General features: G+C 39.9%; 3 protein-coding genes across 3 annotated transcripts in view; 2 read left to right on the top strand and 1 right to left on the bottom strand.

Annotated features, from left to right (window-relative positions):
• Positions 1 to 2,985: 2,985 nt before the first annotated feature.
• LOC110047051 (uncharacterized) lies at positions 2,986 to 7,080 on the top strand. Its single transcript, XM_020752781.2, has 4 exons — positions 2,986 to 3,562; positions 4,004 to 4,156; positions 4,384 to 4,536; positions 5,870 to 7,080. The coding sequence occupies exons 1-4, from the start codon at positions 3,241 to 3,243 to the stop codon at positions 6,397 to 6,399; spliced, it is 1,158 nt and encodes a 385-aa protein (XP_020608440.2). The 5' UTR covers positions 2,986 to 3,240; the 3' UTR covers positions 6,400 to 7,080.
• LOC110047050 (uncharacterized) lies at positions 7,081 to 10,300 on the bottom strand. Its single transcript, XM_020752780.2, has 2 exons — positions 9,542 to 10,300; positions 7,081 to 8,620 (listed from the first exon to the last, which is right to left on the bottom strand). The coding sequence occupies exons 1-2, from the start codon at positions 10,200 to 10,202 to the stop codon at positions 8,370 to 8,372; spliced, it is 912 nt and encodes a 303-aa protein (XP_020608439.2). The 5' UTR covers positions 10,203 to 10,300; the 3' UTR covers positions 7,081 to 8,369.
• Positions 10,301 to 10,376: 76 nt separating this feature from the next.
• The window catches only part of LOC110046966 (uncharacterized), a 9,199-nt gene continuing 6,162 nt past the window's right edge, over positions 10,377 to 13,413 (top strand). Inside the window, exon 1 of the mRNA XM_020752678.2 lies at positions 10,377 to 12,818. Within this exon, the coding sequence (XP_020608337.2) occupies positions 12,122 to 12,818 (697 nt within the window). The 5' untranslated portion in view covers positions 10,377 to 12,121. The remainder of the gene's footprint in view (positions 12,819 to 13,413) is intronic.

Raw genomic sequence — 13,413 nt, 5'->3', positions numbered from 1 at the left:
TTTCATCGGGATATCCAAACACTGAGAAGAGAGTTGAAAATACGACACGCTGCAAAGTAGTTTTTAACGAAATTCGAAGTGTTTGGATGGCCAATGAAACAGTCTCAAGTATTTGGTATATCTTCTCAATCGAAACAAAAACTAAAGAGTAAACGGAGAAGTAAAATCGTCAAAATCTATGACCGGCTATCCAAACCTCCTTCACGATTGTGATTTTCTTTGTTTTAACTTGATGAATTGTTAATGAGTTTGAGAAGCCACAATCATGTGCAGATGGCTGAAAAGACTTCAACACGAGATTTCACCGACAAAGGGATGTCAATTTCTCCGCCAATTCCTTACGTTTGCTTGCGATTGCAGCCTAGAAAAGGGTTCAGCGAGGACGGTAAACTTTTCAAGATGATTATATATGCGTTATAAAACCCAAAACTCCTGAAAATCGGCATAGACGAGGTCAAACAAACAACGAGCTTGCCACAGTTAACAATTTTTAATGTGCCTTCAATGCCGTACAATGTTACAAATATGTCACTAAATATTATGTATAATGTCCACATAATCAGGTAACAACAAAAGTAAAAAGAGACGGCATGACACAAGTTCAAAGCGTGTGAGATTAAAACAAAACTAAAATTTTTAATTTTCTAAAAGCTTAATCGCAGAGGCCTGTTGTGTCAAATTTTAGAAGCCAGCTTGAATATAAAGAAGAAATGAATAATTGATGTACCCAGAAGGACCCAGCTCATTATCATCCATCAAATAAAGCCCGGCGTGATGTTCTTCATTCATACATCAGTAGCACTGAAGGTTTTATAACTCCTAGTGTCCAAAATGTTCAAATTATAGATCTTGCCACAGCAATCAGTTGATAAAAGGAAAATAAACAACTGAAAAAAAAATTGTCAGAAGTCGATAAAACTTTTGCCATTACAAATTAACACCATCGTTACATGTATTATAAACAAGAAAACTTTAATTTACACTGATTCAGTAAAACATTTTAACTGTTTTGCAGTTGCAGTTGGTACAAGGAATTACCTCTTCTCGGCTAGGGTATATCACAGACTTATTCAAATCCATGTGAGCGCCGCACTCGTGGACAAGTTTGAAAAGTGACCAAAAGTGGTAGGCGTGAAAACTAGCGCCTCCGCAAGTTACCAGAGACATTTTAGAGTAACAAAAGGTAATTTAATTATACCGCAACAATAGAATTTTGTGCTAAACGAAGCACATCTTCAAAGCAAAAACTTAACGTGCAAAATATCAACGTGAAAGTGTGCGCAAATTCTGGAGTTCGGGATAAACGGCTCCGTCATTTACACACAACCTCCAAAATTAAATCATCAGCAATCTGTTGGATTCGAATCCAACGTAACTACAACACAATTGATTGTTTTCGTCCCGTGTGTTTTTCGCCCATTGTTTTGTAACACAGGGAATTGCTAACTCTTCAGGGGGCCAACAGCGATGTAATTATATAATTCCAAGAGGTTTGCTTGTTTTTCTTCATTCAGATGTACATCTGCAGCCGCACTGAAAGTTAATGAGTCTCAGTCAGTTAGAAACTTCGCCTAAAATTTGACAGCTTGCAATTGTTTCGTCCAGGTTTGTTGAACTATTTTGAATTAACAAATTTGTTCAGTTTAATCTCAGTGGTAGAACTAAAACTACACAGTCGCAATTTCTACTATACTTCAATAGCTTCGCTGCTTAACGTGCAGAGTATCCAAGTAAATAAGAAGTCGTATACCACGCAATTTCACTGTTTATATCGTTAGTAACAGTTAAGAAGAAGGTGCCTTATTTTAACAGAATATTTAACAATTATTCCATGAAACCGCGTTGGATATGAAGTGATAAATAACCAACGAGCGCGTAGCGCGAGTTGGTTATGATCACTTCATATCCAACAAGGTCGAATGGAATAATTGTTTTAGTATATTCTTAATCGGGTTTTTGCCGCCGATTTTTATTTCAACAATTTTACAGAGCGGAAAATTTTTAAACTTGGCGCACTGTTTTCCATATAAGGTAAAACTCCGACTAATGGCTCATAGTCGGAGTTTTTGAGCCAATCAGAGAGCTAGAAATGCAATAGTCGGAGCTGAGAATATACTAAAATGTTATAGAAACTAAAGAAATGTTTTCATAATTTGTTTCGTAAATACATCATTTCTAGTTAAAGCAAGTGGTACAATGAAATAATGTCGCAGTTAGTAACAGTTTTTAATGCTTCTTCTCTCTCCTTGTATGAATGTAAAGAAGAATCTTCAGTTCGGTTTGAAAAACCGAATTGATGCAAAGTGTTCTATATTTCGTTTAACTATCTAGTGATTCACCTTTATTCAGTTTGACGAATAGAACATCTGAAAAAATATAATTAAACGAGTCGAGCATCTGAAAAAAATCCTGCCAGTAACTTGATTTTTCCCCGCTAATCCTGAGTTCAAATCGATATTCGGCTACGCTTACAGTTAGTAGTTCTCAACTCCCAATTGATGGTTTGCAACCAATCCCGAGGAATTGAAATGACAAAGGCATAGAGGCCGTGTTTGATGACCCAAACAAAAGAGGCTAGTTAGATATATTTTGTTAATGCCATCCGATGTTCAAAGATTGTTCAAATGTTGTTGTTTACAATGGTCAATGCGCTTAGCTACACCTAGCTAGTTCACAACATTTTCGATGCCATCGAAATTATTGATATTGTATGGTGAAGCGAAATCGTACATGTATTGCTTTGTGTTCCCGAAGGTATGTTTAATTATCTTTCGAAGTTTCAAAGCGATTCGCCTCGTTTCGATATGTTCCGAATAAAATATAATAGCCAAACTCTCGCATGTAAAGAAAAACAAAGTTGTGACTGACTAGGGCCCTTTAAACTGAAAGAAACGAATTTATCATCTAAACACAATAGACTTAAAATCCTAACTGACGGGAAGCAGATCAGTTGGCTATTTACAGGCATGACCGAGGAGTTGAACTAGGGTCTACCAAGAAACAACTCCAATCCAATATGGCGGGGATTACAGTGCGTCAAGTGAGAACCAAAAATTAGAACTGTTTCAGGGGAACAAGATATCCATATAAGCCTGCGAAGGTCACACACGCCGCGCCCTGTGCCCCACCGTTCTGCAACAAGGTAGTATTGTTAGTTCATACCTCAAATGCTTTTTGTTTTTTTTTTTTGTTTTTTTTACAGGCGATGATTCGCTCTTACAATAACCTGAAGAAGTAAAAATGGCACGCCAAATGATTCTCGTTATCACGATACTGTTAATGGTGTCTGTAATGTTCTACAACATTTCCAGCCAGCAATGCGGGATTGACACCTATTCCGTCTACCAAATGATGCTTCGGGGCCACACCTTTAAGAAGTTGAGGGCTCGGCCACTTTCGCTCGACTGCAGAGAGGCTTGCATTTCTGATGTCAGATGTCAAAGCTATAACTACGTCATGTTTAAAGACATATGTGAGTTGAATAACAGGACCAAGGAGGCTAAACCAGAGGACTTTGTCAAGGACAGCGACAGATACTACATCACTAAGGCCCCAAAGAGAGGTAATAGGTTAAGTCTCTATACGAGCCAAGTGACCCAACATGCTGGTGCACATCTCTTTCTTCTGTAGCATGAAGCGACTAGGAGTATCTACTTTCCCCCTTCCCCACGATGGGATGCTCCCCATTAATACACCTGGCTGAAGAGAAAAACTGTGAGATTAAAGTGGTTTCCCCAAGAACACAACACAATGTCCCCGGCCAAGGCTCGCACCTGGATTGCTCGATCCGGAGTCGGGCAAACTAACCATGAGGCTACGGCGGTAATACACCACGCAAACGATAAGAAGAACAAGATTAGGTGACATGAATCCTTTTTTCAAGCTGACGATACTGGAACGATTTTTTTTCCTGTTGCCTTTAACACTTTTCAAAAATTCCAGAAATTGTTTTTGCTTTGGCGACAACCTTGAGTTCTCATCTGATTATTTCTTTCATATCCAGTTCCCCTTGGTTCCATTCCCGCGCTTCCTGCAGATTCGTGTAAAGAGATCAAGGCGAGTGAAGGAGAAGCAGTGGTCAGCGGTAATTACTGGTTGGACCTCGAGAAGAACGGAGACCCTTTAAACCTTTACTGTGACATGACAACTGACGGAGGTAAGCAATGGATAGAATTCTCTGACTAAAAGAGGCCATGTCTTGCAAGTACAGGACAACAAGTACAGGACCCTCGAGTTATCAGCACAAATACCTGGAATAGCTTAGTCCTGGAAGTAAAGACCACAATTTTGTTCACACTCATACAGAAGATTGCAATAAATTTTTATTACTTCTTGGTACTACTTGCAAACGTAGTAGAATAAAAGACAATCTTTCTGTTATAGTCTTACCTCTAGGTTGGTATTGCTATCGTCCGGGTGACTCTTGTAAGCACATCCGGGACTCTGGGTACTCCAAGGGAGACGGGGAGTACTGGATCGACCCCGAGAAGAACGGAAACCCTTTAAAAGTCTACTGTGACATGACAACTGACGGTGGTAAGTGATGGCTAATTTCTTGAGTAACAAAAAAGCAACTTTTGATTTTGATTATCCTGAAAATCACAAAAAGGCAAAATGCACCTGCTTATTGCGGGTAATCAAATAATTAAATCCACCCTTAGTTAAATCCTTACTCCAGTGAAAATTGTGTAGGATGAAAGATCACGAAAATCTAGCGCGAAATTTTTTTAGTGTTGGTGGGATCGAATTTCTGCCCTAAATTCAGAACATTTGTAAACTAATTGAGTAAAACCAAATTTTTAAATTTTGACGCCATGCCAACAGGATATATTCCGATAGTATGAGAAACTCCGGATACTTTCGTAAACTGATTAGGATCCTCGAGGGTTTTCAAACTTGGAGAAAGATGAAAGTTGAAATCAAATCTGTGAGAAAAAACTATCAACCAGAGACTCGGAAGTAACGGAAACAGCCTCTACAGTTAATTTGCCAGCTTTAAAATGTTGTTTCACAGTTTTGACGGCTTAAATTGGAAAACTTTTGGGAAACACGATTCTTCAGGATTTTTTGCAAGATTTCTCCTTTGTCTGCAACAGACTCCTGCAAATTTTCTCAATAGATGCATCACATGGAATATTTCATTTAACACACTTACAATGTTTACTTGGCCATAAGCCAGACCTCAATGAATCACCTCCAGGCTCCTGGCAATGGTTTCCAATCCAATACTGACCTCCTTTAGCTCACTAAAGGAGCTCAGTCAGTTGTTTTGGATGCGAACAGAATCTGACCGTTAAATTGCAGGAAACCTAAAAATAGTAGTTTGTGAAGATGGAAAAACACCAAAGAGATAATCATAAACCGCGAAGTAACATATTGATGTCCGGATTTATGAAAACCGTGCTAATTTCAACACGAGCACCCTGAAACTTTTCCCAGAAAACACACAGGCTTTTTTACTCAATCAATCACAGGCATTCTGTCACTACACAGCCTTCTCACCCACCTTGCTTGTGGCTTGCTGGCTATCTGTCAGCCCCCAAGGCTGCAGGGCGTGAGTGGCCAAAGCTTGTCCTGCAAAGAAAAGGACCAGTTCAACTGACTAAAATGCCACTCTCTGTGACTCACCCCACCCCCTGGGGTTAGACCCTGGGTCTCCAACTTGGAATCAACTGGTAGCCAGGCAGCCGGGCTGCCTGTCCCAATCCTTGTTAACGGAGGCTTCACTAGGTTATCGAGCAAGTGCACGGTTTCATATAGCCCGTACACGGTTTACATAAATTCAGACAAATATATATGTATATTTTGTAAAATTGTAAATGTATGAGTAAAAAAATCAAGTTGTTGTTGTTGTTGTTGCTGGTTTCAGGAGGCTGGCTTCTTGTCTCTAAAGTTGTGATTGACGAGTTATTAGCCGCTCCGCAGTTATCAGTTGAGACAACATACCAAGGAATAAGCAGCTATCACAACAACAGAACGGTTCTCTCGCAAAGCGCCATGAATGAACTGAGAACACACCTGTCTTTTACACGACTGAGATTCCACTGCAGTAAACAACAGGGACGTACGTTCCACGTGACCACGGTCACTAACAGCTCTGGGGAAGCTGTGGTCCAGTACTTTAGCGGTCAGACAGATGTCCAGCCCGAAGCCTGTGGCTCGTTTGTAAAAATGGATGATGACGACTCTCTAATGTCCGGAGTTTGCCATAAGTGGGGATTTGAAGCGGGTGTGTATCAAGTTGGTAAATGGGGACGTGACGGCAATAACCAAAAACGGTTATACGAACACCCTGCTTTTGTTGATTCATTATATCATTGGATCGTGGGAATCTCAATGTGTGATGATTGGATATCTGACGTGTCTTTTGGTGATTTCTGGAAAGTCTATGTTCGTTAAAAAAGCGGATCGAATTGATCTGGTACCGCAAATACCGCCCAGTAGGTCGTTTCCGGGTTGCCTTTACCATTTCTGTCAAAGCGAGACTGCTAATCCTTTCACATGATAACGTGTTCCGCCTACAGGTACATTGGCTTATGAATCAAACTCATTTTCATATGAAGGGTTTTGCACGAAGACTCGTTTTCAAACAGAGGCACAAGCTAACTCGGAAATGGCGTGTTGTCGCCTGTTATGTGACTTACATTATCTGCCATTATGCAATTTTAACACAAGGCTCTGTACACAGTGGTAAACATAATTAAGGTGCTGGGAAGTTTTAGAATAGCTTAATCGGTTATTACGCTGTATTATGTAACTACCAAGGCAATTATAATCAGATTACCAATCTAGAAAATACCAGGTGACATCCTGTTACCAGTTTACCATGAGTATAAAAAAACTGGAGGACAAAACGTGGACGAAGTAAAGCCTGGTGAGATTGAAATGCACTGTTGTTGGGAAAACAAAGATGTGGCCGGTCCAGTTTGGTGGAAAAGAGGGTGTGGTAAGAACAAATCAGATTGGAGAATTGTGGCTTAGCTTAATTATGAAGGGAGGGATTCTCTGACACACGTGATTTCGAGTTTCGTGATCGTTTGCTTACCATGGAACAAAGAATTTGCCTTTTGACATCTCGTATTCTCGACATTTTTAGCTTTTAATTAAATAAAATAGTTTCTTAAAAGTCTTTAAAAGCCAATGTTAGCTCGGGTGGTTTAAAACCTACCAAATTGTCTATTATCGAGCTGACTTGACTTAGAATCCTCTTCTGTAAAAATTTATTAAAAACACCCAAAACTCCGTCTTGTTGGGTATTTACAATTCAGATCAAATCAATTCTAGCTATAAACAAACTGAAAATAGCCTAGCATCTTGTTTGGGACAGTTCCAAACGACAGAGACATCAGTTCTTACGAAGTGTTCTGCATGTTGTGGGCCAACGCCTGTGGTACTGAGACCCTTTGTCTCAACGTTAACGCATGATCCTTTTAGGTGGGATTATCTCACCCTCATCTCCCTACTGCTAGGTTTGAACGAAACGTGCCCCAGCTGAGTCATTCACTTCTCGTCACACAGAATCGGCAGATGTCGGGGTTACTTCACTGTCCGCGTCGGACTGGACCCAACGCAAGTTCTCCTCTACTTACTTAGCACTGTTAGAATGGTATTTCTATGGCAACATAATCTGGTATACTTCCAAAACCAAAACACGTCCAAAAGTTTTCTGGTAAAATTGAATTCATTTCGTTTCTGTTTTATCTCAGCCTGCGTTGGTACTACTCTCCTCCACAGCCTTTTGTTTCGGGATGACACACAACGCTCCCGCAAAGAAACGGTCTCTGATTGGGCAAGTCTCAAAAGGCGAATTTTGGGCTAAAAGGTTTTCGCAACTAAAACCGAAGCTGTGATTGGCTAATGTCGGCAAGGGAATGCTGCGTCGGTAGTTAACAGTCGTTTCTTTGGGGGGAGCGTTGCGTGACATCCCAAAAGAGACTACATCCCAAAAGAGACTACATCCCAAAAGAGACTACTTTGGTACCTGTAAGTAGAAACGAAAAATTTAGCCTATTACCATGACAAAACCCTTCATGTTACATTCATTGGTTAGCTATTGTTTCTTAACTCCCTCTCGTTTGTTATTTTCTCAGCTGTCCTTCCTTGATCGATATCACATCATATTTCTCAGCTTAAATCGAAAAATTACTTTTCAGTCCCTAATCACATCGCACGGACGCTTTCTAAAAGTGCTGTATCTTTCAAAAACGTTATTTTATCGATACAACACAAGATAATGGCTAGAACTTGTGCCAATTTTTACCCACTGCCCGAAATATATTTAAATTTTGTCATGGTCACTTTTCATGAAAAAAGAAAGGAATCTAGATACAAACAAACTAACAAACAAAAAAAAAAAATAAGTTTTCTGTTCACGCTAACGGAAGCGCTCGAGCAGCAGGCTCTCCTTCAATCACATGCCCATCACGTGCTCTATAACACTGTCCATCTTTACACACTGGGAAGTCCGCAGTACAACAGTAGGTAGGCACCGCGGGCGGAGGTGGGCAGCAGACCGTGTACATAGCCTTCGTGCAGCATCTGTTGTGTTGGCAACAAGTAGCGCTCGGATAGGGACAGCATAATTGCTCTTCAAAGGTTTTTCCTTTAAAGGTCAAGGTACCTAAGGGAGAACGGTGGTGTTACTTCAGTGAATTAAGAAGAGCTGATCGAGTCTTTGTTAAAAATTTGACTTATACTCAGCCAGCAGCCACCTTCTCCAGATCTTGATATTGGGAGTTTTATAACTTTTATTGATGTTTCTAAAACTTCACCATATTAAGTTCATCGGATTTGGGTAGCGAATGGGTTTAATTTAAAACGAAATTTCTCCGCAGATGGGCTCCAAACATAACGTACAGGCCTAACGTACAAATAATTTAACTATCGTTTCCTCGTCATTCGAAGCATCACAGCGGAGAATAATACATCATCTCTTTGGTGGACACATAACAGCTGTATAAGACAAGTTTTGACATCGACATCAAAATTTTGACTTCAAAATACCTTGTTTATCACCCATCCCTCTACCCTACCTCCTCTTTACTCCTTAGGGATTCGATTCGGTTGGTCAACTGCAGCAAGCCGGGATTCCATTAGCTAAGTTTCCATGGTGTTTATAACTGTTGCATCGTCGAATTCTCACGTTTGAGATGGTGATGACCTTTTTTAATTAATTCAATACACAGAACTGAACCATAAGTCTAATAAGACAGCATCGCTCTTCTAGAACCAACTTCCGCCGGGTTTGTTTATATCCAAACATGTGAATTCTGCCTGTTTGCCATACATGTTTTACCATGTTTAATGGTTGTTTGAGAATTTGATCAGTTGCAAAAGACAACCTTCTTTTTTTCATTCTGAATAGAAAAGAATATATATAGGTAGGGGATGAGTTTGTTTATACCAGTTGTCACGCTATGATCATTTGCTCGACAACTGTGAATCGATCACTCGATCTTACGAAAGTGAAAGTGTGGAAGGCGGAAGTAAAGCACAGGGCGGTGAATGATAGCTCCGTCTTCTCTTTTGATTTGTATCCTACCTTTGCAACAAGTCTGCTGTTCTTTACTGCCACAACAGGTTGATGTCTGAGGGTCACAAGCTTGAGGATAAGGCTGGGAACAACCGCATCCTGCACGAACGTAATTTGCGTCTTCCATACACCGAGCAGTTGCTTGTTTGCACCAAAGAGACACCGTCAAATCATCGCCTGCCGCCTTCCAGTATTGCCTGGCCACGAGGTTTGCAAACGTTGTGAACTGAGAAAATCCTGGCCCACCAAGTGTGAACGACATGTCGACCATCACATTTTGTACGGAGCAGCAGAGACCGTCGAAGGTTGCAATCACTTTCTGGGCATCTGCGATGGCTGTCTTCAAGCTGATATCCAACAATTCTTCGATCTGCTCTTCGGTAAGGCAAGGGACGGAGGAACAATTGCAAGGAACATTCCACCTTGTCACAGGACCGTTCTCAAACTTGTTGTAGTCAGCTCCAATGGAGTCAAACACTTCTGGGGCGTCCTTGTTTTGCATGTTGTAACCCACGCCTATGGTTTTGATGCCCTTTGTGTCGAGGTAAACGCAGGCTTTTTTTCCTTCATGTCTGATTATCATTGGCTTTGGATCGCATTGGTCAGCTCTGAAACCTTGGACTAAGGTAATCAGAGAAAGCGATAGTACAATCATCTCTTTTAACTCCATGTTTCTACGCTCGGAATTCTCGGAAAGTTTTACGCCTTGTTCACTTCCTCATGTCTCGTTCTCATGTGTCACGCGTATCACGCACTAACAGTCACGACTGGAAGAGTCACGGACACGGAGAATTCACGTACCAATGACTTCTGTTACTGAGCAATCGAAAAGTCCCTGAATAGCAGATTTGCACGTTGTCGTCATTTTCCCACAACTACCAGAATTCCTTTAGTTTTTTCTTTATTATTTAAATTTTCAAAAGTCCTAGTGAGATTTAAATAACAATTGCCCTAAGAAACAGGAAAAGTGAAGGATTCTGGTAGTTGTAATCAAATGACGCCATCATACAAATCGCCTATTCTGTTAACCTGATGAATAGATGGTTTTCACGTGACGTCATCACTTTCTAAAATCCAAAACTAAAGAGCCAACAAAGTTTTTATCCTCATCAGGCATAAGAGACGGTATATTTATATCTGTTCACAATTTTACAGCTCAATAGCGTGCTTCGTTTGGAATCCAGAGCATTTTGAATTTCAGGGTTATGGAGGTGCGTGACACAAGGTTATGATCGAGTTTGTCGAAAAATATATACTTATCCCATGATTTTGAGCCTTTTTAGAAGTTAGAGCATTAGGAAAAGTGCTTATGTAAATGCTTGTTTGATCAGTACTGATAATCAGTCGCCTAGATAGCCAAAGTAAGTTCCAGATGTTTACACTATTTTCCGGCCGCCATATTGGTGTACCACGGAGGTACACCAACATGGCGTTTTCATACTGGGCTCTGTAAATATCTGCGAAACATTTCGACGAATATCTGAAGTTTGGGGAAACGCACAGGCCTAAAACTTGGAGAAGTGTCTTATTTAGTTATCTTCTATAATTAACATCATAATTTCATAGCTTTTTCCACTGGATGGTCTTCGATTTATTTTTTTATTGCGTTACAGTGAAAACGATCTATAAAAAATACGCAGGATCTGAAACGTCACTTAGCAACTTCGCTGATAAGATGGCTCTCAAAGGTAAAAAGTAGTTATTTTCATCACCCCTCCCCCCCCCCCCACCCAAATAAACTAGCCCTGATTACGAGAAAACGTGCACTGTAGACTGCTCAACCACTTATTTTTCTACTAATACCTTGTCTCTCCTTCATTTGCTTAGCATTGTCAACATTGTGATTCTACGGCAACGCAACCTAGTATAACCCCTCTAGACACTTTTAGGTAAAAATGTTTCTTTTATCTCGACCTCGTAAATAGTGCAAATGCCAGGGAACGTCGAGAGTTACTATTTCTGAAAAATTGTTGGATCGGAATGAAAAGTCGAACGTTGGATCGGAAATGTAGCATAAAAAGTAAACAAACAATCCAAAAACAAAGTTGAAAGAATAAAGCTTATAAATTAAAACCGCTTCTCAACTCTAAATTGTGCTTCACTGAAAAGCTTTCTTTCAAATTCTAATTAGCGAATTTTTTTGACAACAAGTCCCCCGCTGATTTACCTTTTATCAAGTTTTGATGGAAACATAACAAAACCTCAGACAATTATGGCGCAGTTTGTATGTTTATGCTGGGTGTGGCGTGAGAAAAAAGCTTATTTACAAATCTATCGCAAAAACAAATCATGTTTCCTCATGCGTGATCGAAAACTCACTACACGAGAGTTTGTTCGAGTGTTCTGCTAACAAGCTGTTAAAGAGGTGACAACAGGATTACACTCCAGTTCTAGAACAAGTTTTTAACAGCTGGTCGTTTTAAAAGTGATTATTAATTCCCAAAAGCCCCGCGCGTGTGGCGTGTAAGTCACGCTTGACATGACTTGACATTTTTGACAATTTGAATTTTAGCGCGAGACAGCCATGTGCAAATTGAGTGTTATCGCTTTCCGAATTCGATCGGGTTGCTTTCCGTTTTATTTGTGTGGATGTGGTATGGATACTTTCGAATGACTATGGAGTCGATTGGGAAAGTTTTGGCCTTTTCTGTCCTGTTTCAAGGGTACACATTCATAACTTGTCAACGGTGCGATTTTTCGATTCAAACTTCGCCGTCAAATTGGGTTCGAAAACCTTGTGCTTTCTTCTTCGACAACAAGCCCGAAACGAAATACATTGGATTTGAATTCCGATTGAGAGATGACACGGCGACGAAACTAGCTTTTGAAGTCGTGGAAGCGAATTTTTACAAGTTCTTTCACAGCCCTTTGACGCCTTGGAACGATAGCTGTGATTGTACTGAAGTACCATGTTTGAACGACGAGCAATTGATCACGTTGTTTGTTTTCAGCGTGGAACAAACTCGCGAAGAAGCGAGATGGGCATTTTCATTTATTTCTACGTTATGCTGCTCTTTACAACAAGCTTTAGAGGAAACTGTCTATCGTTTAACCGAAGAACAAGTCGCCGAGTTAACAAAAATCCCTTTGAAAGAAATTAACATGCAAAAATGGACAACACATTTGATTGATGGACTTCGACAAACGGAATGGTGTGAATCTTTCAAAGCGAAATGTGACAATGTTGTTCATCGCATTTGGGAAGGATGTGAAGAGAAAAGGAGGGAAAAAAGAGATATTGGTGTCAAATCTACGACAATGTGTGGTCCGTCTTCTTGCAATCACGGTAAGCTGCGATTATTCAGATCTTTCAGTCTCGTTTCATTCATGTTTGCATAGTGTTGTTTACAACAGGTAGCGGTTCCCGAATAAACAAATTAGGAAAGAATGCCCGAGAAATGCATTTCCGACGAGAAAACTTTCGAATTATTTTTACTTTCATGTGGTATTTATTATTGCTATGACTAAAATTGGTACAATATCTCTAAAAGAAAGCGAAAATGAGCTGAATATCTGATATTTGAGATATATATAAGCTTAGACTAAAGCTTCCGCGAGTTTCATTGTAATTTTTTTTGTTCTGTATGTTCTGCCAAGGAATAAATGCTTTCCTTTCAGGGAAGCGTTTCTTGAAAACTGACCAACATATTAAAATCATATTGTTATCACTTTTATTGCTCAGTTTAAGCGTTCAACCTCTTTGAATGTATTAAATGTTTGGCAATGATGTAATTAATAAGCTTACATATTGCTTTTTCATTTATAATAAGTGAAAGATATTTGCCCATTTCGGAAAGCACAAATTACAATTTGTGACTTCAGGAAAAGCAGAATACAAATTGGAATAAAAATACGGTTGCCGTTATCAAAAAATCAACAGA

This window comes from Orbicella faveolata, unplaced genomic scaffold (genome assembly GCF_042242905.1).
Source record: "Orbicella faveolata isolate gen_17 unplaced genomic scaffold, um_ofav_v1 contig_25, whole genome shotgun sequence".
Lineage (NCBI taxonomy): Eukaryota > Metazoa > Cnidaria > Anthozoa > Scleractinia > Merulinidae > Orbicella > Orbicella faveolata.
The sequence above is the reverse complement of the archived record's forward strand: the minus strand, read 5'-3'. Positions and strand labels throughout refer to the sequence as shown.

Bases quoted from the DNA above. Each gene is read 5' to 3' on its own strand.
- LOC110047051 (XM_020752781.2), top strand. From the start codon at position 3,241: ATGGCACGCCAAATGATTCTCGTTATCACGATACTGTTAATGGTGTCT. The intron at 3,563-4,003 runs GTAATAGGTTAA...TTTCATATCCAG, and splicing joins CACTAAGGCCCCAAAGAGAG to TTCCCCTTGGTTCCATTCCC. The intron at 4,537-5,869 runs GTAAGTGATGGC...TGCTGGTTTCAG, and splicing joins TGACATGACAACTGACGGTG to GAGGCTGGCTTCTTGTCTCT.
- LOC110047050 (XM_020752780.2), bottom strand. From the start codon at position 10,202: ATGGAGTTAAAAGAGATGATTGTACTATCGCTTTCTCTGATTACCTTA. The intron at 8,621-9,541 runs GTAGGATACAAA...GTTCTCCCTTAG, and splicing joins ACAGCAGACTTGTTGCAAAG to GTACCTTGACCTTTAAAGGA.